Genomic DNA, 24,505 nt, shown 5'->3' on the forward strand with positions numbered 1-24,505 from the left:
TTACACATACATGCTACCAGTATCCTCTTGTTTGTCAAACTCAGTTGTGTGCTTAGATTAGATTTAGCCCCACCCCATGAACAGTTACAGGCAGTACTCCTGATGACCTGTAGGGGAAATATCCTTAATTTAATTGGGTGAAAAGTATAATGTTATCTGGTAAGTATGCAGTACATTTTCAAGCATATATTACACACGCATGTACCTGTTTCCTCTTGTGTGACTTAGATTTAGCCCCACCCCATGCAACAGTTACAGGCAGTACTCCTGATGACCTGTAGGGGGACTGTTATACATGGGACAATTCCTGATTTGTAGGGTGAACAGGGGTGGAGCATTATTGTGAGGGTATGTGGGTGAAACACCTACAGAATGAAAGTCAGTGTTATCCCTGTCATTCATGTACTAACTCATGTGTAGGATACTAGTTGAGCGTTTAGTAGGGGTGTACCTCGGTGTGTAGGCTTTTTCGCTGTAGCCTAGTATACATTAATACAATTTCTACTTTAATCTCTGTAAACAAATGATTGTAGTTCGAATGAATTAAACCTATGATCTTGTAAGTGACAAGATACAGGCTACATGGCATACAGTATATAAGTGGACTGTGATGCTTATTGTCATGGTTGTGAACAACATTGAAAGATTGAGAGAAAACAGAGTGACACCACATAGACATCCTGCTGAAAACCACATAGAGACACAGGGTATGTAAAAGGCCAGCAGGCCTGTCCAAAGCGTAGAGACGGACTCGTTTTGTGCTCACAGCAGACCAGTGTGCAGGTACCTGTAAACATGTCGCTGTGTGGGTGCATGCATGGGTGGGATTAGTATTCATCAGCAGGTTGTGTCTGCAGAAGCCATCTGCACACATTCAAACAGACATACAGTATGCACAGAACACACGAGAAGGAACAAGTCTATCTACAATCTTAGAAGTGTGTCGTCTGGCTCACCATAGTTTGAGCATCCTGGGAATTACTTTAAGAAGACATTATAAAGCAAGTCTGAGTTACTGGATCAAGGCCATCAAATATCGGCTTGATACGACTGCTTATTTTTTGAGAGAAATTAAATATTTACTGAAATGATTTCTCTTTTGATGTTTGTACAGGAAACAGTGAACGATCTCTAGTGCTGTTGATACTACCGACCCCAACCCAGCCCAAAGGTTAAAGTAATCCATAATGTAAATTTACCCACCACTGCATAAAAGCTTCCTTTCTGGCTCTTGGGTTTTATCATCAACATTAAATACTAATATTAGTTATAACAGCAATAGCATTGAATAATATATTTTTTTGTTGGTTTAATTTCAAACCTTTGTTTGATACTAATAACTTTTTTTCATACAGGAAGAGTTGACAAAACTATTGAGATGAAGAAGTATTTTTTGCACTTTGCACTTTGTCCTCTTGTTGACTGCTGTATGGTTCTTAAACGTTTTCAACTCGAGACCCAAATAAAAAAATTGACTGTCCTCTCATGATCCAAATTCGACCTCCAACGACCCTAAATAAGAATAAATAGTGTGTGATTATAGATGTATTCTCATAACTCAGGACCCATAGTTTGTGAAACCCTGCACAGTTTAGGGTTTGAAAAATGCTTTTATCTTGTGGTTTGTATTCTTGACATACTTAGCACATATAACTGTTTGTTAACGTTCCAGATGAACAGAAAAAGAGAGAGAGGTGTGAAAGAGTGTGTGCACTAACCCCCCCCCCCAATCAACGATTAAATGCATCACCATCCCCACAATCTGTTGACAGGTGGACTGTAAATCTGGTGAGCGAGAGAGAGAGACATTTCATCCCCCGGTATTAGTCTATGAGAGACCCAGTGATGTTCACCTCAGCAGGTCTCACTCTACACTGAGCAGCTCCTTCCTGTCACTCACACCACAGGAAGTGATGCGTACACTCACCGGCCCCTCTACCTCAGACCCCAATCATATTCTCCTTATAAGGTGCTTCTCGGAATAGGGGGCTGTGATTAGTGCAAAGCCAAGACAGGAAATACTAAGGGAAGAATAACATCATGACAAAGGCAATTTTGGTTTAACTCTTTATTTGTCTTTAGAAGTGATCAGTATAATGCAATAGTCTACTGTTGGGTACTTTGTCCCTCAGGGTCACCCTATAAAAAAATTACCAAATCACCAACACACACAACAGAGATCTAAGTTAGCCCCTATCTGGGCTCGAACCAGGGACCCTCTGCAGACAACAGTCACCCTCGAAGCATCGTTACCCATCGCGCCACAAAAGCCGCAGGCCTTGCAAAGAAAGCGGAAAAACTACATCAAGGTCTCAGAGTGAGTGACATCACCGATTGAAACACTATTAGCGTGCACCTCACTAACTAGCTAGCCATTTCACACCGGTTACACTCACCCCCCTTTTGACCTCCTCCTTTTCCGCAGCAACCAGTGATCCGGGTCATGGCACCAATGTAACAGTATAGCTTCTGTCTCTCTCCTCACGCCTACCTGGGCTTGAACCAGGGACCCTCTGCACACAGACAACAGTCACCCTCGAAGCATCGTTACCCGTTACCCCGGGAACAACTACTTCAAGGTCTCAGAGCAAGTGATGTCACCGATTGAAACGCTATTGGCGCGCAACCCGCTAAATAGCTAGCCATTTCACATCGGTTACAGAGGCAACTACTCCTCTGCAGCCATTAAACAGTTGTTACTTCCCTGTGTCTCAACCCAGTCCTCTGCAATTGGGTCCTGGACTTCCTGACGGGCCGCCCCCAGGTGGTGAACGTAGGAAACAACATCTCCACTTTGCTGATCCTCAACACTGGTTCCCACAAGTGTGCGTGCTCAGCCCCCTCCTGTACTCCCTGTTCACCCATGACTGTGTGGCCATGCACACCTCCATCTCAATCATCAAGTTTGCAGACGACACAACAGTAGTGGGCTTAATTACCTTATACAACGCCAAGACAGCCTACAGGGAGAGGGTGAGGGCTCTGGGATGTTGTGTCAGGAAAACAACCTCTCACTCGAAACAGCAGAAGGAGCACCCCCCTCTCCATATCGACGGGACAGCAGTGGAGAAGGTGGTAAGTTCCTCTGCGTACACATCACGGACAAACTGAAATGGTCCACCCACACAGTGTGGGAAGAGAGCATCCTGACGGGCTGTATCACCGCCTGGTACGGCAACTGCACCACCCACAACTGCAGGGCTGCCAAGGGTGGTGCGGTCTGCTAACGCTTTCACCGGGGGCAGAACATAACATACCCGCCCTCCAGGACACCTAACAGCACCCAAACTGTCACAGGAAGGCCAAAAAAGCAATCAAGGACAACAACCACCCGAGCTTCTGCCTGTTCACCACCGCTACCATTCAGAAGGCGAGGTCAGTACAGATGCATAACAAAGCTGGGACAGCTTCTATCAGACTGTTAAACAGCCATCACTAACACAGAGAGGCTGCTGCCTACATAGACTTGAAATCATTGATCACTAGTCACTTGCATTACTCATCTAATTGTATTTTATACCATCTATTGCATTTTGCCTATGCCGCACGGTCATCGCTCGTCCATATATTTAAGAATGTATATTATTCTTATTCCATCCCTTTACTTAGATTTGTGTGTATTAGGTACCGTAGTTGTTGTGGATTTGTTAGATTACTTGTTAGATATTACTGCACTGTCGAAACTAGAAGCACATGCATTTCGCTACAACACGCAATAACATCTCGCTAACCATGTGTATTGACCATGATGAATTGGATTTGATGTGATTGATATTCCAACTCTCTAACCACACCCTGTACCACTGAGCTGTGTGGCCTAACTCTATCTTGCAGAAGTACAAACTGAGGATAGCAACTAACAAAGATACACTCACGGAGACTGATTGATTCACATTTTTCAATATCATTTAATTATAACTACAAAGATACAATATAGCCAAGATTTACTTATATTCAAAGACTGGACAACTATTTTATCTCTGCTCTTTTTATCCTTTTTGCATCTTGTAGCAGCATTGACATACAATGGGGTCCAGCTCTTTCTCTATTCTCCTCTCCATCTCCTCATCTTGGAGGTGAAATTTCAGGGCGGCATAATTCAATGTATCTGTGTCTTGGTTCTGTAGATTTGCAAACATCATGACATAACCAACATATGTTATTTCCACGATTCTGAACTGCTTATATTTCAGTATTTTAATCATGGCAGTATTTACCTGAATCATTTTCAATATGATATAAAAGAGAGACGAAAGAATGGATTAACAGATCATTTCCATTCTAGTGAACAGACTGACTCTTCTGATCATCAGTGTACAGTATATCATGGGAAAAACATATAAATTAAAGGTATGAGTTCCAAGATCCATATTATCATGAAAATGGGCTCCTACTGTGTTGTGTCTGTTTGCGTCTCGTCTGATCTGAGGACCAGGAGAATGAGAGATGACTATCAGTAGAACAGCAGTCACAAACACCCAGGATCACACCAGGGGAAGAAGGTACATGGTCCATCATCATACTCCTCCTACGTCGACTGAGATCGTTCTCAAGTACAATTGTCCTATTAGGTGACATTTTTATTAAATCACTTGGTGACCCTTTAATGACAGACTAAAACAGTTGCGTTATTGTTTCTTAATTATTCTTTTTCTTATCTACATGAGAAAGAAAGATAAATACCACTCTCTTTAGATGATTGGTGGTCCTTTAATGACAGACCTAAACATTTTGTCAGAGTCTTTAGGTGACTCTGGTATTTCCTCACCTCTGTTGTGCCCTATAACATTGAGATTAGTAAAAATAAAGTAGTATTTTTTTCTCAAAATTATAATATTTAAAAAGATGTCCGGCGATGGTTTGCCTTGTTTCATGAATAACTCCTAGCAAGGCTCTATAAACATTTTCAAATGTATCAAAAGCCAGATAAAAAGCTGAACACTTACCTTGAATTTTTAGAACTGTTGCATTGACAAACAACATGTGGCTATGTGGATACAATCCACAGAAATACAGGCCACAGTCAGCTATTTCCACTTTTGTGATTTTGAGAAAAAAAGTTGTCTTGTTGCTGAACATTTCAATATGGCTCCTTTGAAAACCATTGTGGAGAACAGGTGTTGAATTAAAGCTGTACATAGACGAGATACACACAGGCACTGATCCGTTGACTTGCTTGAACCATGCTGTGTGTCCCACAGCCGTTGTAACATTGGAGCACTGCAAGGTGATGGTATCCCCAGTACGGACCTCCATAGTCTGAGACAGAGAAACCAACACAGAGACCAAACCTGAAACACAGAGAACAAAGTCCTACATTAATGATTATAATCATTGATATCACATTTACATGTCAGAAATCAGGAAGAAGTGCTGCACTGAACATTGTGGTTATACTTGATGGATGCAGGAAATCTTACTCTGTCTCCATGTTAGATTTAACAGTAGCTTACTTACTCAATCCATAGAGCAGTAGAGCTGGTAGGAAGGTTCTCGCCATTCTGTGTGTAAATCTATTCTGKTCTGTCTGGTTGTGAATCAGAGAACACCTCTTTATTCACGCTGAGATCACAGTGAGATCAAAAGGGATTTCATTGGTTGGGGGCGTGGTAGTTGGGTTTGGACCACAATGTCTATTTACAGGAAGCAGAATTGACACAGACATTTTATGTGGAGTGTAAGATCAAATATGTAACATATTTGTGTTGAATCAAAATGGAAACAGGTGTTTGGGTTCGGTTGGGTTCATATAGGTCAGCCTTTCCCAAACTAGAAGTTGTGACCCCATGTAGTGTCTGTCCCCTGATATAAAAATGTGGTCTTGAGAAAAAAGCTGAAATAAAATGGACTAAATCGCTCTTGGTTCATAGAACCGGGGTTATGTCGGTTGTAATATATTCAGAAGCGTTCTGTTTTCTTCCTACAAATGTGACACCATATTTATGACCCTATCCTTGAAAGAAGATCTTTCTGTTTCACTCTACAGATGCCCACAAGCACCAGTAACTCTATTAGAACAGAGTGGACAAGACCAGGCACTAAATAAGATTAGGTGGGAAACATTCAGCAACATTCTATGATATTTCTTTATTCTGATGATCTTCATGAGTACTTCAATACATTTTCTGATGCTTTCAGTATTCAAACATACTTCCTTCAGATTGAAATACTGTAAGATACTGTTCAAACTGATTTGTCTGGCATACTGTCAAACTGATTTGTACTGGACTGTCAACAATTAAAAAATAAACATTGGCAGTTGATTGCATCACTTTTTTACATGGTGGGTCTCGAAAGATGTTGAATATCAAAATGGGGTCGTAGGCCAAAAAGGTTTGGGAACAGCTGACATGTGTTTCAGTTTGGTGGGAGTCGTAGATGACTTCACCCTACAGATGGATTATACATGTTCAAATGAACTATCCACCAGCCTTAACGCTTAACCCCAGACCTAGCCTAATTCTAACCTTTAACCATCATCATTACGCACACCTGCTCCCCATCGTTACGCAGACCTTGACCACATCATCACCTTGATTACGCTCCCTTTATTTAGCCCTCAGTAGCCTCAGTCATCAGGCAGTATTGGTTTTGTTCATGTTCAGTACGCTTATCACTTTATCTGCCTTTTCATACCATTGAACTCACCTTCTGCGCCTGCTTCCTGACTCCAAGCGTTTCAAGGTTGCTGACCCCTGTAACGGCGTTCCTCCTCCTCCGAAGAGGAGGAGCAGGGATTGAACCAAAATGCAGCTTCTTGAGTTGACATGATTTAATTAAAGAAAAGACAAAAACACGAACTTCACTATAAACTAACAAAACAACAAACGCAGTAGACAGACCTGGARGACGAACTTACATGAAACACGAAGAACTCACGAACAGGAAAATGACTACACAAAATGACGAACGAACGAAACAGTCCCGTATGGTGCAACATAGACACAGACACAGGAGACAACCACCCACAAACAAACACTGTGAAACTACCTACCTTAATATGATTCTCAATCAGAGGAGATGAAAACCACCTGCCTCTAATTGAGAACCATATTAGGTACCCATTAACCAACATAGAAACAGAAAACATAGACTACCCACCCAAACTCACGTCCTGACCAACTAACACATACAAAACTAACAGAAAACAGGTCAGGAACGTGACAACCCCCCAAAAAACACATATAATTTCTAATAACTGTACCTACATTTCGTGCCCCGTGTGAGGAGGACATACTTGAAAGAATTTGTAAAAATTAAAGAAATTATAATCAGCTCTTACAAGGTCTTACCCTCAATATCCAGAATGGTTCCGTTCACTTGAGTTGATGATTCATTGGCTAAAGAGAACCACACAACATTTTGACATTCAGAAACTTTGTTTCTCCAAAATATTATTCATTATACCAGAATATTCCACAATGATACGATCCAACATCAGTATGGGCAACATTCCAAAGGGTCAAATTAAAACTCAAATCATCCTATGCAGCTCAAAATGAGACGTAGTTGCTAAATCTCCCTGGAATCTGACTTTTTCATTGTAGGTTGTCACATGGGTACAAGTCCATGTCCCGGTGTGTGTTTCAGCCATATCCAGGATTTCACTGAGTCTACAATGGAGAAGCACTCCAGAGTCTCAGATCCCCATAAGGGCATCTAATCTGTCAGCTTAGACTGAGATACAYTGGGATGCATGGTACCATCTAGAACACACAAGCCAGAGTACATAGTTGGAGAGGGAAATATTTGCTCATGCTGTAAATCCACCAGAMYTAAKGGGCTCATGTTTGGCTAATTGATGTAGACATAAATCAATCAATTCACAATTTGCATGAGAGTTACAGTAAAGCCAAGTCAATAAGTTGAGTTAAGGTAGAAGACATTATCAGGACACAATTATCAGGACACAATGCAGATATCCCAGTTAGCCAATGTGCGGGAGCACTGGTTGGTCAGCCCAATTGAAGTAGTATATATGATAAACAGAGAGTAATATCAGCGTAAAAGAGGGGTTGGGGGGGGGGGCACACAATGCAAATAGTCCGGGTAGCCATTTGATTACCTGTTCAGGAGTCTTATGGCTTGGGGGATGAAATGTTGAAGTTGAAATGGGGCTGGAATAGTGGAGGCAGTTCCTGTTTTCGTTGTGACTTGCGATAACTCTCTGTGGTTCTAAATCAATAGTAGTTTAGTTGTCCKMAAAATGTGAATTTATACTGCCAATGTGTTTTCCMATTGTCTCGGCCTTTAGGCTTGTATATCACGGTCTCAAGGCATATGAATTTACAGGTTATAGAGAAAACAATGCAAGTATCACAACACATACTGTAGGTTGTAATATGGCTCCAGTGATTTTACCCACGCACCCCTACCACCTGGTTTGTGTGTAAAACGGCACTGCACTTCTTACAATGCAAAGTGTATATCTATGTGCGGTATGTGGAGTCAGAGAGATTCTCATGGTCTCTCCTGAAAAATGTTTTGTATCTCAGCAACTCTAAACTTGGTTAAATAACAGTTAAATAAAAAAGCACCTCTTCTGTGATAAGAAATAGATGTGTGTTGGTGTTCCTCCATTTCTAATGGTGTGATGGAGCCTGACACATATTCAGCTAAACTGCTATTACTTTTAATCATATTGTATGTTTGTACCGTAATTTCCGGACTATAAGCCGCTACTTTTTTCCCACGCTATGAACCTCGCGGTTTATACAATGACGCGGCTAATTTATGTTATTTTTTATTTTTTCACAAGATTCATGCCGCCAAAAAACTGAGCACCGTCACATAATGTGACGTAAATCGAGCGCGCTCAAACTTGCCATCATTCTGATTACGGTAGTCATTTTGTCACCCTCATCATGGCAAAGACACGGAGAAATGCATATGATGCAGCTTTCAAGTTGAAGGCGATCGATCTGGCTGTTGGAAAAGGAATTAGAGCTGCTGCACGGGAGCTTGGCCTTAATGAGTCGATGATAAGATGTTGGAACTGTGCAGATCCGACTGAAAGCCAAAACAATCGCCACCGCAATMAAGTTTGACTTTCTTGGTAGGCTACTGTTTACTGCTATTTATTTTTTATTTTTGTTACAAGCCGTGTTTCGTTAAAGCCTATTTATTTTTGTTACAAGCCATGTTTCGTTTAAAAGCCTATTTATTTTTGTTACAAGCCGTGTTTCGTTTAAAGGCTGTGTAAAGTTCATTTGTTTCAATGTACCGGTAGGCACTTGTGGCTTATAGACATGTGCGGTTTATTTATGTACAAAATACATATTTGTAAAAAATTCAGTGGGTACGGCTTATATTCAGGTGCGCTTAATAGTCCAGCAATTACGGTATATGTGGTGGCAGAGATGTTCTGTAGACAGAGAATAGAGCTGTACGGAGTGTATAAATGAATGGTTTATTATGTTAAAAACACACAGTCATACCGCAAAAATGGGATTCTCTATCAGAAGATTTCTTACAAGCTGTGAAATGTTATGGCTATGTAAGGATGGACAGGATCATTATGTAAATCTAACATAAAGACAATGTTAAAGTTACATTTTCTTTGTTGAATTGTGAACTACAAAGTCATTTAAGTTACTAAATAGTAAAATGTTGCTTCTTGTAGTCTTTGTGACAGTGGTGATATCTTTCACTGCTGCTGAAGGTATCTGACATCAGAGTACACTGCATCCTCTCTACTGGTCTTCTCTCTTGCTCTTCTAGAGGAGGACTTCTTCTTGGGGGTGAAACTGACAGCTGCATAGTTCAACACGTCACTGTCTTGATTCTGAGGGGGGTGGAGCCAGGAGGAAAACCATTATGATGACAGCATGATCTACTATATAATGTTTCTATTCTCCTGTGGAAGAAAACACTCTACAAAAGACATGACTGTTCAGACTGTACACCCACTACAACGACCTGACAGTCAGTGGAACAGTGAAGTTCAATGATCACAAAGATAAGTAGGCTACATCTAGTACAGTGACCTATTACTTCCAAGAAAGCTTATGTTACGCGGAGTGGAACAGGGGAAACCAAGAGCAGACTCAGATGAGGAGACGGGGATGAAGTAACCAAGGCATTTATTGAAACACAGGGGGGAGATAGAGTGCAGSTCAGGGGAAACTCAGGCGGGTTCTGAAACCAGGTGCGGAGGCTGAGGCTGGAGCGAGAGGGGTTGGGACAGGGTAAGCAGGTCTGGGGTGGAATCCAAGGGAGTAGTAGAGTGGGGAACCCAGGCCAGGACAGAGAAGCAGGATGACGAGACGTGGGAAAGGAGACAGGGACCAGAGTCAGAGCGGGCAGAATGAGCAGAGATTACAATCTGGCAGTGTGGAAGTGTCAGGGCTGCAGGGCTGCGTATTTGCAGAGATCTTGATTATGGAACAGGTTGCAGCTGGTGGGGATCTGCTCTGACTCCAGCACACCTGTCTCCGCCCACACAATCCCACAGAGAGAGAGAGAGAGAGAGAGGGAGAGGGAGAGAGTACTGGGGGAGTGGCGGCAGGTCAAGGAGACACAGGATGAGCAGTAGTGGGCGTTGCAGGAGCAGATGTGACAGCTTAATAACATAAAAAGCACAAATAAGCTGAATACTAGCTGTAAAGAAAGTTAAATGGCAGTTTCTTGAAAAAACTGAAAATATACTATATTTATAAATGTTGTAAAATGTACCTGATTGCCCTGGGACGTTGGGGCATCAGTCCTCCCTTCATAGAGATTGAAATAGAAGAAGGCCAGCTATTATTTTATATGACAATCTATCTCTTTTAAACTCATGTAGTTAATTAACAGTGCCTATGCGTTGGCATTTAACTGATATTTACAGAATGTACATTGCATAGGGATGCATGAAACTTTAGATACATCAGCTATAACATTACATACATTGGATACATTAGATATAAAGTAATACCTCTGCTATCTCTGTTCTGAGTCTTGCACAGCGCCCAGACAAGTAGAAGGGTCACTATCCCCAGAACAATGTTGGAGACGACCAACAACAGAACAGTAGGATTCATATCAAATGGAGAATCATGTTCTGGAACTGTGGAAAGGGTATCAGTGAATTCATATTGTATCATCATCAAACAGTAAAATATGGAATTAAAAGCTAATGGTGATATTGTATAGCTTGTTGAGATAAATGTATGGGATCATTTGGAGGTAGGCTGCTTGCACGAATAAACTGTATTGTTGGGGATATTTACAGATTAAATGGAATTTACCTTGAATGTCCAGCTTGGTCCCATTTCCAAACAGTATCTCCCCACATGAGGCCACAGCACAGTAGTAAGTCCCAGCATCAGAGAGGCTGAGGTTCCTCTTGGGGAGGTTGTAGACACAGCTCTGTGTAGGAGACCCAGCCTCAAGGCTCTTCTCACACTGATCATTCCTGTCTACATGCGAGTAAAGGATTCCTGGAAGGGATTCTCCTGAGCCATGTCTGAACCAATACACACTGTGATCTCCTACACAGGTCTCAGTGTGTATTGTACAGTTCAGAGTCACAGAGTCTCCTGGCTGGACTGACTCAAACACAGGCTGCTGGAGCACCGTCATGTTTCTGGACCCTGAACCTGACAAGAAGTTCAATAAACCCATTGAATCTCTAGAAAATTACTGTAGAAAGTATTCAAACTCAACCTCTAATCTGATTAAGATAATACCTCATATTTACACTGCATATATGTAAATTAAGTTATTCTAAAATGTACCTTTTACTATGAGAATGACTCCTTCTCCGAACTCCACCTTGTTGCCATAAGCGCTTCCACAGTAGTATGTGCTTGAATCAGAGAGCTGCATGTCTGAGATCCTTAGGTGATTCTTGTCTTGTCCGTTTTCCACTGAGAATCGAGGGTTATCCTTAAACTCATGGTAAAATGTTGCGTTCCTGTCGAACTTATAGACAGTTGAGAAGAGTTGAAGCTTTTCTCCCAAGGGTTGCTTGTACCAGGAGAAATACATGTCCATGTGGCCTTTATAGAAGCAGTGCACAATCACTGTGTCTCCAACGTTGGCTGATATGAGACCACTGTCCTGAAGTATGGATGAGGATTCAGTACCAGCTACTACATCTATTAAGAAACATGAACAATACAGTATATTTGCTGTTACATACCCCAAATACAATTTAGAATATTCAAAGTGTCTGTAAAGTATTACATGTGATATCCCAAGCATCCAAATCAAGGGCAGACATCTCATAAGCAGAGAAATATAAAAGTTGGACTTACCCATCTCTACAAGAAGTGGAAATATCAGACACAGTGTGATCCTCTTTGAGGGTGTCATCCTCCTCACAACTTGTCTTGAGTGGAAAAAGTCCACCTATGTAGACAACACTTCAACAATGGAGTTACAGGTGATTGGTCGAACTGGACGCATCATTTTTGTTGACGCCTTATTCAAGAAGGACAATCTTCTTCACATTGTCAAGAGTCACAGAGTCTCCTGGCTGGACTGAATCAGACACACACAGATTTTATTATAGGTATATTCTTATCCTTAAATATTTAGGACAAATTTAGGTATAATCATTCAAGTTTGGWATCCCTTATTCTTTATCACTACAGATACTGTTGTCTACGTCACCYCAATCATAGTTGTGAACTTCACCTCACTAAAAAACATCAATGGAAAACAATCTCTAATTCAGGACATTCAATTGGATTGAATGGATATAATCCCTTCCCATGATTTTGCTATTGAGGAGGCAGATTCCTCTAGGCCTATAGGTGATGATAATACTTCACAGTTAAAACTGTGTTGTGTTTGACTAAGAGCTACAGCTCGAGGTGAAATTACCTAATAAATAGCTTATTGTGTTTTTTCACAGATTTCAGTCGACTCTGTATAGATAAGATGCCTCATCAAAAGACTTGGTTTAATATTGTTACAATGGTCAACTTGAAGAGCAAGTAGTATAGCCTAGAGTATGAGATAGCTAAGAGTTCTGAGACATCTGGCTGAAAACCACAGAGAGAGAGAGAGAGAGAGAGAGAGAGAGAGAGAGAGAGAGAGAGAGAGAGAGAGAGAGAGAGAGAGAGAGAGAGAGAGAGAGAGAGAGAGAGAGAGAGAGAGAGAGAGAGAGAGAGAGAGAGAGAGAGAGAGAGAGAGAGAGAGAGAGAGAGAGAGAGAGAGAGAGAGAGAGAATATAAGGGACATTTCATCCCCCAGTGTTAGTTTATGAGAGACCCAGTGATGTTCACCTCAGCAGGTCTCACTCTACACTGAGCTGCTCCTTCCTGTCACTCACACCACAGGAAGTGATGCATACCCTCACCGGCCACTCCTCTACTTCAGACCCCAATCATATTCTCCTTATAAGGTGCTTCTCAGAATAGGGGGCTGTGATTAGTGCAAAGCCAAGACAGGAAATACTAAGGGTGGAATAACATCATGACAAAGGCAATTTTGGTTTCACTCTTTATTTGTCTTTAGAAGTGATCAGTATAATGCAATTGTCTACTGTTGGGTACTTTGTCCCTCAGGGTCACCCTATAAAAACATTACCAAATCACTAACACACGCAACAGAGATCTAAGTTAGCCCCTACCTGGGCTCGAACCAGGGACCCTCTGCAGACAACAGTAACCCTCGAAGCATCGTTACCCATCGCGCCACAAAAGCCGCAGGCCTTGCAGAGCAAGGGGAACAACTACATCAAGGTCTCAGAGCGAGTGACATCACCGATTGAAACGCTATTAGCGTGCACCCCGCTAACTAGCTAGCCATTTCACATCGGTTACACTCACCCCCCTTTTGACCTACTCCTTTTCCGCAGCAACCAGTGATCCGGGTCACGGCACCAATGTAACAGTATAGTTTCTGTCTCTCTCCTCGCCCCTACCTGGGCTCGAACCAGGGACCCTCTGCACACAGACAACAGTCACCCTCGAAGCATCGTTACCCGTTATCCCGGGAACAACTACTTCAAGGTCTCAGAGCAAGTGATGTCACCGATTGAAACGCTATTGGCGAGCACCCCGCTAAATAGCTAGCCATTTCACATCGGTTACAGAGGCAACTACTCCTCTGCAGCCATTAAACAGTTGTTACTTCCCTGTGTCTCAACCCCGTCCTGTGCAATTGGGTCCTGGATTCCTGACGGGCCGCCCCCAGGTGGTGAACGTAGGAAACAACATCTCCACTTTGCTGATCCTCAACACTGGTTCCCACAAGTGTGCGTGCTCAGCCCCCTCCTGTACTCCCTGTTCACCCATGACTGCATGGCCATGCACCCCTCCATCTCAATCATCAAGTTTGCAGACAACACACAGTAGTGGGCTTAATTACCAACAACGACGAGACAGCCTACAGGGAGGAGGTGAGGGCTCTGGGAGTGTTGTGTCAGGAAAACAACCTCTCACTCAACATCAACAAAACAAAGAAGATGATCGTGGACTTCAGGAAACAGCAGAGGGAGCACCCCCCTCTCCATATCGACGGGACAGCAGTGGAGAAGGTGGTAAGTTCCTCTGCGTACACATCACGGACAAACTGAAATGGTCCACCCACACAGTGTGGTGAAGAGAGCATCCTGACGGGCTGTATCACCGCCTGGTACGTCAACTGCACCACCCACAACTGCAGGGCTGTCCAAAGGGTGGTGCGGTCTGCACAACGCATCACCGGGGGCAAACTACCCGCCCTCCAGGACACCTACAGCACCCAATGTCACAGGAAGGCCAAAAAGATCATCAAGGACAACAACCACCCGAGCTTCTGCCTGTTCACCCCGCTACCATTCAGAAGGCGAGGTCAGTACAGATGCATCAAAGCTGGGACAGAGACTGAAAAACAACTTCTATCAGACTGTTAAACAGCCATCACTAACACAGAGAGGCTGCTGCCCACATACAGACTTGAAATCATTGGCCACTTTAATAAATGGATCACTAGTCACTTTTATTACTCATCTAATTGTATTTTATACCATCTATTGCATTTTGCCTATGCCGCTCGGTCATCGGTCGTCCATATATTTAAATGTATATATTCTTATTCCATCCCTTTACTTAGATTTGTGTGTATTAGGTACCGTAGTTGTTGTGGAWTTGTTAGATTACTTGTTAGATATTACTGCACTGTCGAAACTAGAAGCACAAGCATTTCGCTACACACGCAATAACATCTGCTAACCATGTGTATGTGACCAATGAAATTGGATTTGATTTGATGTGATTTGATTTCCAACTCCTCCTCTCTAACCACACCCTGTACCACTGAGCTGTGTGGCCTAACTCATTTGCAGAAGGTACAACTAACAAAGGTACACTACGGAGACTGATTGATTCACATTTCAATACATTTAATATAACTACACAGATACAATATAGCAAGATTTAAACTTATATTCAAAGATCTGGACAACTAATTATCCTCCTCTTCCATCCTTTGTCATCTTGTAGCAGCATACACTACATGGGGGTCCAGCTCCTTCTCTCTTCTCCTCTCCATCTTCCTCTTCTTGGAGGTGAAATTCAGGGCGGCATAATTCAATGTATCTGTGTCTTGGTTCTGTAGATTTGCAAACATCATGACATAACCAACATATGTTATTTCCACGATTTCTGAACTGCTTATATTTCAGTATTTAATCATGCAGTATTTACTTGATCATTTTGTGGTTGTCATTGAGAATCAGGTCCTGAATATGATATAAAAGAGAGACGAGAGAATGGATTAACAGATCATTCCATTCTGGTGAACACACTGTCTCTTCTGATCATCTGTGTACAGTATATCATGGGAAAAACATCCACATTAAAGGTATAGTTCAAAGGTCCCATATTATCATGAAATGGGCTCCTACCTGTGTTGTGTCTGTTTGCGTCTSGTCTGATCTTGAGGACCAGGATGAGAATGACTATCAGTAGAACAGCAGTCACAACACCCAGGATCACAACCAGGGGAAGAAGGTACATGGTTCCATCATCATCCTCTCCTACTAGACTGATTGTTCCATTACAATGTCCTATTAGATGACATTTTATTAAATCACTTGGTGACCCTTTAATGACAGACTAAAAAAGTTGCGTTATTGTTTCTTAATTATTCTTTTTCTTATCTACATGAGAAAGAAAGATAAAGTCTGTCATGTTTTGTCTTTGATCATCATGTCTTGTCCCTGTGCTTCCCTCTGCTGGTCTTATTAGGTTCTTTCCCTCTTTCTATCCCTCTCTCTCCCCCTTCCTCTCTCCCTCTCTCGCTCTCTCTCTCTATCGTTCCGTTCCTGCTCCCAGCTGTTTCTCATTTCTAAGACTCATTTACTCTTTCACACCTGTCCCTATTTTGCCCTCTGATTAGAGTCCCTATTTCTCCTCTGTTTTTCGCTTCTGTCCTTGTGGATTTCTTGTTGATGTTTTGCTGTTCTGTGGTCTTGTTCCGCCCTGTGTGTTTTTGGCCTTCTTTCAGATGCTGCGTGTGAGCAGGTGTCTATGTCAGCTACGCTGTGCCTTCCTAAAGCGACCTGCAGTCTGTGGTGGCGTCTCCAGTCGTTCCTCTCTATTGACGAGAGGATTTAGTTTCCTGTTTTGGAATTACCATTGAATAATATCCAGGAGAATCATTATTTGTTTAATACTGGAATAAAGACTGTTTCTATTACGTCGCTGTTTGGGTCCTCATTCACAGCATAACAGAAGAATCCGACCAAGAATGGACCAGCGACTACGGATTCTGCGCAACACTGCCGTCGAGATCCAGGGAGCAATGCTCGGCAGACACGAGCAGGAATTGTCTGCTGCTCGTATGCCGTTGAGACCCTGTCCGCTCAGTCTCCGATCTCTCAGGACAGTTTCAGAGTCTTCGTTCGTGCACACCAGCTACTTCTGGTCTTCCGAGTCTCCGGAACCTAGGGTTAATAACCCACCATGTTACTCAGGGCAGTCCACTGAGTGTCGCTCCTTTTCTCACCCAGTGTGTATTGTGTTCTCTCTCCAGCCCAAACATACTCCAAGAGAGAGAGCTCGGATCGCTTACGTCATATACTCCTTATGCTCGGGCTCGGGAGTGGGCACAGCTATCTGGGAGGCAAGGGCTGAGTGTTTAACGTTTTATCAGAACTTTAAAGAGGAGATGATACGGGTTTTTGATCGTTCAGTTTTGGGAAGGAGGCTTCAGGGCCTGGTTCTTCCCTATGTCAAGGTGATCGATCCATAACGGATTACTCTATAGAGTTTCGCACTCTTGCTGCATCCAGTGACTGGAACGAGCCGGGTTGCTCGCTCGTTTTCTGGAGGGACTCCACGCTGAGGTTAAGGATGAGATTCTCTCTCCGGAGGTTCCTTCCAGCGTGGACTCTTTGATTGCACTCGCCATCGCATAGAACGACGGGTAGATCTTCGTCACCGAGCTCGTGGAAGAGAGTTCGCGTTAACGGTGTTTCCCCTCTCCGCATCTCGACCATCTCCTCCACGGCTCAGAGACTGAGCCATGCAGCTGGGAGGTATTCGCATCTCGACTAAGGAGAGGGAACGGAGAATCACCAACCGCCTTTGCCTCTTATGGGGTTCTGACTGGACATTTTGTCAATGTCATGTCCAGTAAAAGCCAGAGTCATCAGTAGCGGAGGGCTACTGGTGGAGCGCTACTACTCAGGTCTCTCCATCAAGATCCTGTACTACCTTGTCGGTCATCTACGCTGGACCGGTTCGGCTGCTTCCTGCAGTGCCTTGATAGACTCTGGGGTGAGGGTTGTTTTATGGACGAAGCATGGGCTCGGAAACATGACATTCCTCTCAGACAGTTAGGGAAGCCCACGCCATGTTCGCTTAGATGGTTGTCCTTCTCCACAGTATCAGATGTGAGAGCACTACCTTTAACCTCACATTTAGTTGGTAACCAGTTTGAGACCATTCCTTTTTTGATTTTTCGTTCACCTTTTACACCTGTTGTTTTGGGTCATCCCTGGCTAGTATGTCATAATCCTTTTATTAATTGGTCTAAGTATTCTATCCTATCCTGGAACGTTTCTTGTCATGTGAAGTGTTTAATGTCTGCTATCCTCCTGTTTCTTCTGTCCCTCTACTCAGGAGGAACTGGTGATTTGAAGGAGTGCCGGAGGAATATTATGATCTGCGCACGGTTTTCAGTCGGTCCAGAGCCAGCTCCCTTCCTCCTCACCGGTCGTATGATTGTTGTATTGATTCTTCCGGGGACACTCCCCTCGGGGTAGACTATACTCTCTGTCGTCCCGAACGTAGGCTCTCGAGGATTATCTGTCTGTTTCTCTCGACTGACGGTACGTGGTGCATTCTTCCTCTCCCGCCGGAGCGGGGTTTTTCTTTTGTTTAAAAGAAGGGACGGCACTCTGCGCCCTGCGTGGATTAATGGAGGTGAATGACATAACGGGTTTAAGAATCGTTATCCGCTTCCCTTTATGTCGTCAGCCTTCGAGATTCTGCAGGGAGCGCGGTTCTTACTAAGTTGGACTTCGTAACGCTTACATCTCGTAGCATCAGAGAGGGGGACGAGTGGAAAACGGCGTTTAACACTCCGTTAGGGCATTTTGATACCGGGTTCTGCCGTTCGGTCTCGCTAATGCTCCAGCTGTCTTTCAGGCATTAGTTAATGATGTACTGAGAGACAGCTGAACATTTTTGTTTTTCGGTTACCTTGACGATATCCTGATTTTTTCCACGTCACTCGAGATTCATGTTCAGCACGTTCGACGTGTACTCCAGCGCTTTTAGAGATTGTCTCTACGTGAAGGTTGAGAAGTGCGCCTTTCATGTTCCTCTTGTCACATTTCTCGGTTCTGTTATTTCCGCTGAAGGCATTCAGATGGATCCGCTAAGGTCCAGGTGTCAGCAGTTGGCCCGTTCCTAAGTCACGTGTCGAGTTGCAGCGCTTTCTCGGTTTCGCTAATTTCTATCGGGCGTTTCATTCGTAATTTGGTCAAGTGGCTGCCTCTCACAGCTCTGACTTCTGTCAAGACTTGCTTTAACTCTAACGAGCCTCTCCGGGTCGGGAGCACCCCCACCCCACACACTGATTAGCATACCTAGCATAGCTTCACAAGTGATAGTAGAATCTAAATATCATTAATCACAAGTCCAAGACACCAGATGAAAGATACAGATCTTTGTGAATAAAGCCATTTCAGATTTTAAAATGTTTTACAGGGAAGCAAAATATGTAAATTCTATAGCTAACACGTTAGAAAATCACCACTATTCTAACTCATCAGTTTTCTTACTCTCTTCAGGTGCTATAACCAATTCGCTCACACCTAAGTAAATTGATATCCACTAACCAGAAAAACTCTTCAGATGACAGTCTGATAACTATTAGGTATAGGATAGTTTTTGTTAGAAAAAAGTGGATATTTCAGGTAGAAGTCACAGTTTACAATTGCACCACATCACAAATCGACTAGAATTACTATGATAGAGCAACAGTGTATGACCAATTTACTCATCATAACATTTTCATAAAATAGACAAAGCATAGCAATGGAAAGACCAGTTTCTTGTGATTTCGACCAATATTTCAGATTTTCTAAGCGTTTTTTCAGCGAAACACATAAATCGATAAGTTAGCATACACATGTGCAAACGTTACCAGAGATCGATTCCAGCCAAAGAGCGCTATAAGTAATAACCGCAAATATATTAATTTTTTCACTAACCTTCTCAGAATTCTTCCGATGACACTCTGTAACATCATTTTACAATATACATATACAGTTTTGTTCGAAAAGGTGCATATTTAGCCATACACAAACCGTGGTTACACAATAAAAATATAGGAAATCAAGCCTCAATATGTCTGAGTCATCTATCAGAGTGATCTAGTTTAATTGAAAGCTAATCATATACTTGACTAAAAATACAGGTTTGACAGCAATCGAAAGACAAATTAGTTCTTAATGCAACCGCTGATTTACATTTTTAAATTATCCTTACTTTTCAATACAGGGTTGGCCAAGTGAAGCTATACCAAACAAAATGGCGAAATATGCGTTTAAAATATTTCGACAGAAACACGATTTATCATATTAATATTGCTTACTTTGAGCTGTTCTTCCATCAGATTCTTGGGCAATGTATCCTTTCTATGTTATAACGTCTTTTGGTCGATAGATGTCCTCTGTCCTTCGAAATGTCACCACCAACGACCGACACCCCAAAACGTGTCCAAACTTTCAGAGTGCACAACAAAGAATTCTCAAAATCGCACTAAACGGATATAAATTGCTATAAACGGTTCAAATTAACTACATTATGATGTTTTTAACAACTATAACAACTGAAAACATGACCGGAGAAATATTGCTGGTTAGAAAACGATTTGGAACGAGGCAGGTCCATGTCTTCACTTCAGGCGCACGACAAGAAAGGGCGGTCTCTTACATTTTCGTCTTTTATAATGCTGTGAATGTCCCATCGATTCCATTGAAAACGTGATGACGTACAGACACCCAGAGGAAGACGTAGGCAGTGTCGGTTTCTTCATAGCATTCACTGTCGCCTTAAAAAACAGACCCCAGATCAGAGGTAAAATTTCTGAAATCTGAACCCTGTCATGAAAGTGCTGTAGAAATTGTTCTTGTACCACTCAGAGACAAAATTCCAACTTCTATAGAAACTAGAAGGTGTTTTCTATCCAATAATAACAATAATATGCATATTGTACGATCAAAGAATTTAGCACGAGGCAGTTTAATTTGGAGACACAAATATGCTAATGCGGAACAGCACCCCTATAGTTTGCAAGAAGTTAAGTGGTCCGGTTCGCCAGGGAGCTTTTGATCTCCTCAAGAAGCGTTTTACATCGCCCTATCCTTGTTACTCCTGACGTCACTAAAAATTCATTGTCGAGGTTGACGCTTCAGAGGTGGGCGTGGGAGCCATTCTGTCTCAGCGCTTCCATTCTGACGATAAGGTCCATCCTTGCGCTTATTTTTTCTCATCCTGTCGCCATCGGAACGCAACTATGATGTGGGTAACCGCGAACTGCTCGCCATCCGCTTAGCCATAGGCGAATGGCGACAGTGGTTGGAGGGGGCGACCGTCCCTTTTGTCGTTTGGACTGACACATAAGAACCTTGAGTACATCCGTTCTGCCAAACGACTTAATGCACGTCAGCTCGTTGGGCGTTGTTTTTCGCTCGTTTCGAGTTCGTGATTTCCTATCGCCCGGAAATAAGACACACAAGCCTGATGCCTTATCCCGTCTCTTTAGTTCTTCTGTGGTTTCTACCGACCCCGAGGGGATTCTCCCTGAAGGGCGTGTTGTCGGGTTGACTGTCTGGGGAATTGAAGACAGGTAAGGCAAGCACTCAACTACACTGCGTCGCCGCGCGCTTGTCCTAGTAACCTTCTGTTCGTTCTGTCTCTACTCGTCTGGCTGTTCTTCAGTGGGCTCACTCTGCCAAGTTAGCTGGCCACCGCCGGCGTTCGGGGTACGCTTGCTTCTATTGCCAGCGGTTTTGGTGGCCTACTCAGGAGCGGGACACGCGCGTTTCGTGGCTGCTTGTTCGGACTGCGCGCAGACTAAGTCAGGTAACTCTCCTCCTGCCGGTCGTCTCAGACCGCTTCCCATTCCTTCTCGACCATGGTCTCACATCGCCTTAGACTTTATTACCGGTTGCCTTCGTCTGCGGGGAAGACTGTGATTCTTACGGTTATCGATAGGTTCTCTAAGGCGGCACATTTCATTACCCTCGCTAAGCTTCCTTCCGCTAAGGAGACGGCACAAATCATCATTGAGAATGTGTTCAGAATTCATGGCCTCCCGTTAGACGCCGTTTCAGACGAGGTCCGCATTCACGTCACAGTTTTGGAGGGAGTTCTGTCGTTTGATTGGTGCTTCCGTCAGTCTCTCTTCCGGGTTTCATCCCCAGTCTAAACGGTCAAGCAGAAAGGGCCAATCAGTCGATTGGTCGCATATTAGCAGCCTTTCGTTTCGAAACCCTGCGTCTTGGGCAGAACAGCTCCCTGGGCTGAGTACGCTCACAACTCGCTTCCTTCGTCTGCTACCGGGCTATCTCCGTTTCAGAGTAGTCTTGGGTACCAGCCTCCTCTGTTCTCGTCCAGCTCGCCGAGTCCAGCGTTCCCTCGCTCAGGCTTTTGTCCAACGTTGTGAGCGCACCTGGAGGAGGGTCAGGTCTGCACTTTGTCGTTACAGGGCGCAGACTGTGAGAGCCGCCAATAAACGTAGGATTAAGAGTCCTAGGTATTGTCGCGTCAGAGAGTGTTGGCTTCCACTCGTAACCTTCCCCTTACGACAGCTTCTCGCAAGTTGACTCCGCGGTTCATTGGTCCGTTCCGTGTCTCTCAGGTCGTCAATCCTGTCGCTGTGCGACTGCTTCTTCCGCGACATCTTCGTCGCGTCCACCCTGTCTTCCATGTCTCCTGTGTCAAGCCTTTTCTTCGCGCCCCCGTTCGTCTTCCTCCCCCCCCCCCGTCCTTGTCGAGGGCGCACCTATTTACAAGGTACGGAAGATCATGGACATGCGTTCTCGGGGAGCGTGGTCACCAGTACTTAGTGGATTGGGAGGGTTACGGTCCTGAGGAGAGGAGTTGGGTTCCATCTCGGGACGTGCTGGACCGTTCGTTGATTGATGATTTCCTTCGTTGCCGCCAGGGTTCCTCCTCGAGTGCGCCAGGAGGCGCTCGGTGAGTGGGGGGGTACTGTCATGTTTTGTCTTTGATCATCATGTCTTGTCCCTGTGCTTCCCTCTGCTGGTCTTATTAGGTTCTTTCCTCTTTCTATCCCTCTCCTCTCCTTCCTCTCTCCCTCTCTCGCTCTCTCTCTCTATCGTTCCGTTCCTGCTCCCAGCTGTTTCTCATTCTCCTAACGACCTCATTTATCTTTCACACCTGTCCCCTATTTTGCCCTCTGATTAGAGTCCCTATTTCTCCCTCTGTTTTCCGCTTCTGTCCTTGTCGGATTCTTGTTTGATGTTTGCTGTTCTGTGTCCTTGTTCCGCCCTGTCGTGTTTTTTGCCTTCTTCAGATGCTGCGTGTGAGCAGGTGGTCTATGTCAGCTACGGCCTGTGCCTTCCTAAAGCGACCTGCAGTCTGTGGTCGCGTCTCCAGTCGTTCCTCTCTATTGACGAGAGGATTTCAGTTTCCTGTTTTGGAWTTACCATTGATAATATCCAGGAGAATCATTATTTGTTTAATACTGGAATAAAGACTCTGTTTCTATTACGTCGCTTTTGGGTCCTCATTCACCAGCATAACAAAAGTCACTCTCTTTAGATGATTGGTGGTCCTTTATCGACAGACCTAAACATTTTGTCAGAGGTATTATTATATGGTATTATTTCACTGTAATAGCTACTGTAAATTGGACAGTGCAGTTAGATTAACAAGAATTTAAGCTTTCTGCAAATATTAGAAATGTCAATGTCCTGGGAAATGTTCTTGTTGCTTACAATCTCATACTAATCGCATTAGCCTACGTTAGCTCAACTGTTCCGCAGGGGACCCACCAATCCTGAAGAATATTTATTTAATAAACCTCTTAGGGCTAGGGGCAGTGTTCGGAAGTTCGGATGAATGACGTGCCCAAAGTAAACTGTCTGTTACTCAGGCCCAGATGCTAGGATATGCATATAATTTGGTAGCATTAAATAGAAAACACTCTGAAGTTTCTAAAACTGTTAAAATAATGTCTGTGAGTATAACAGAACTGATATGGCAGGTGAAAACCCGAAGAAAATGCATCCGGAAAATGTTTTTCTGAGGTCACAGTCCATTTCAATGCTTGTCTATGTACAAATAAATAGCTCCCAGATTTCAGTTCCTATGGCTTCCACTAGATGTCAACAGTCTTTAGAAAGGGTTTCAGGCTTGTTTTATGAAAAATAGTTGAGTAGTTGTAGTTTGTAGTTTTTCCAAGGTGTCTCTCTCTGAATGAGGTGCGCGCTCTTCGTTATTTATCTTCCCTATTGAACATACTATTCTCCATCTTAAATGTTATCATTTATTTAGATATTAGAGTACCTGAGGATTAATTAGAAACATCATTTGACTTATTTGGACAAACTTTACTGGTAACTTATTGGATTCGTTTGTATGCATGTTGAATGAGTGGATTACTGAATCAAGCGCGCCAACTAAACAGACATTTTTGGGACATAAAGAAGGACTTTATTGAACAAAATTACCATTTGTTGTGTAGCTGGGACCGTTGGGATTGCAAACAGAGGAAGATCTTCAAAGGTAAGTGATTTATTTTATTGCTATTTGGGATTTTGAGACGCCTGTGCTGGTTGGAAAAGTATTTTGGTCTGGGGCGCTGTCCTCAGAAAATCGCATGGTATGCTTTCGCCGTAAGCTTTTAAACGATGTAAGACACTTGTATTTTCAAGAATGTTTAATATTACGATTTTGTAACTTGAATTTGGCGCGCTCCAGCTTCACCGGATGTTGTCGATTTTGATCCGGCTAGCGGGATCCGTGCGCTAAGAGGTTAATTTTTGTCATTCATATATCATATATTTTGTATAAAGTATGACAAAGTCAAACTTAGTCACACTGCT

At 43.3% G+C, this 24,505-nt stretch overlaps 1 protein-coding gene and 1 long non-coding RNA gene across 2 annotated transcripts; both read right to left on the reverse strand.

Moving 5' to 3' along the window:
• Positions 1-9,443: 9,443 nt before the first annotated feature.
• Positions 9,444-12,303, reverse strand: LOC111953660 (signal-regulatory protein beta-2-like). The gene is made up of 6 exons (XM_023973079.2): positions 12,240-12,303; positions 11,718-12,080; positions 11,229-11,579; positions 10,916-11,047; positions 10,675-10,709; positions 9,444-9,784 (listed from the first exon to the last, which is right to left on the reverse strand). Exons 1-6 carry the CDS (start codon positions 12,295-12,297, stop codon positions 9,647-9,649), a joined length of 1,077 nt encoding a protein of 358 aa, XP_023828847.1. The 5' UTR covers positions 12,298-12,303; the 3' UTR covers positions 9,444-9,646.
• A 2,996-nt stretch (positions 12,304-15,299) lies between these two features.
• On the reverse strand, positions 15,300-23,264 carry LOC111953667 (uncharacterized). The gene is made up of 4 exons (XR_011474325.1): positions 23,211-23,264; positions 15,821-15,982; positions 15,621-15,655; positions 15,300-15,525 (listed from the first exon to the last, which is right to left on the reverse strand). It is a non-coding gene; the product is annotated as an uncharacterized lncRNA (long non-coding RNA).
• Positions 23,265-24,505: the final 1,241 nt, after the last annotated feature.

Source organism: Salvelinus sp. IW2-2015, linkage group LG3, assembly GCF_002910315.2.
Source record: "Salvelinus sp. IW2-2015 linkage group LG3, ASM291031v2, whole genome shotgun sequence".
Classification (NCBI taxonomy): Eukaryota; Metazoa; Chordata; class Actinopteri; order Salmoniformes; family Salmonidae; genus Salvelinus; species Salvelinus sp. IW2-2015.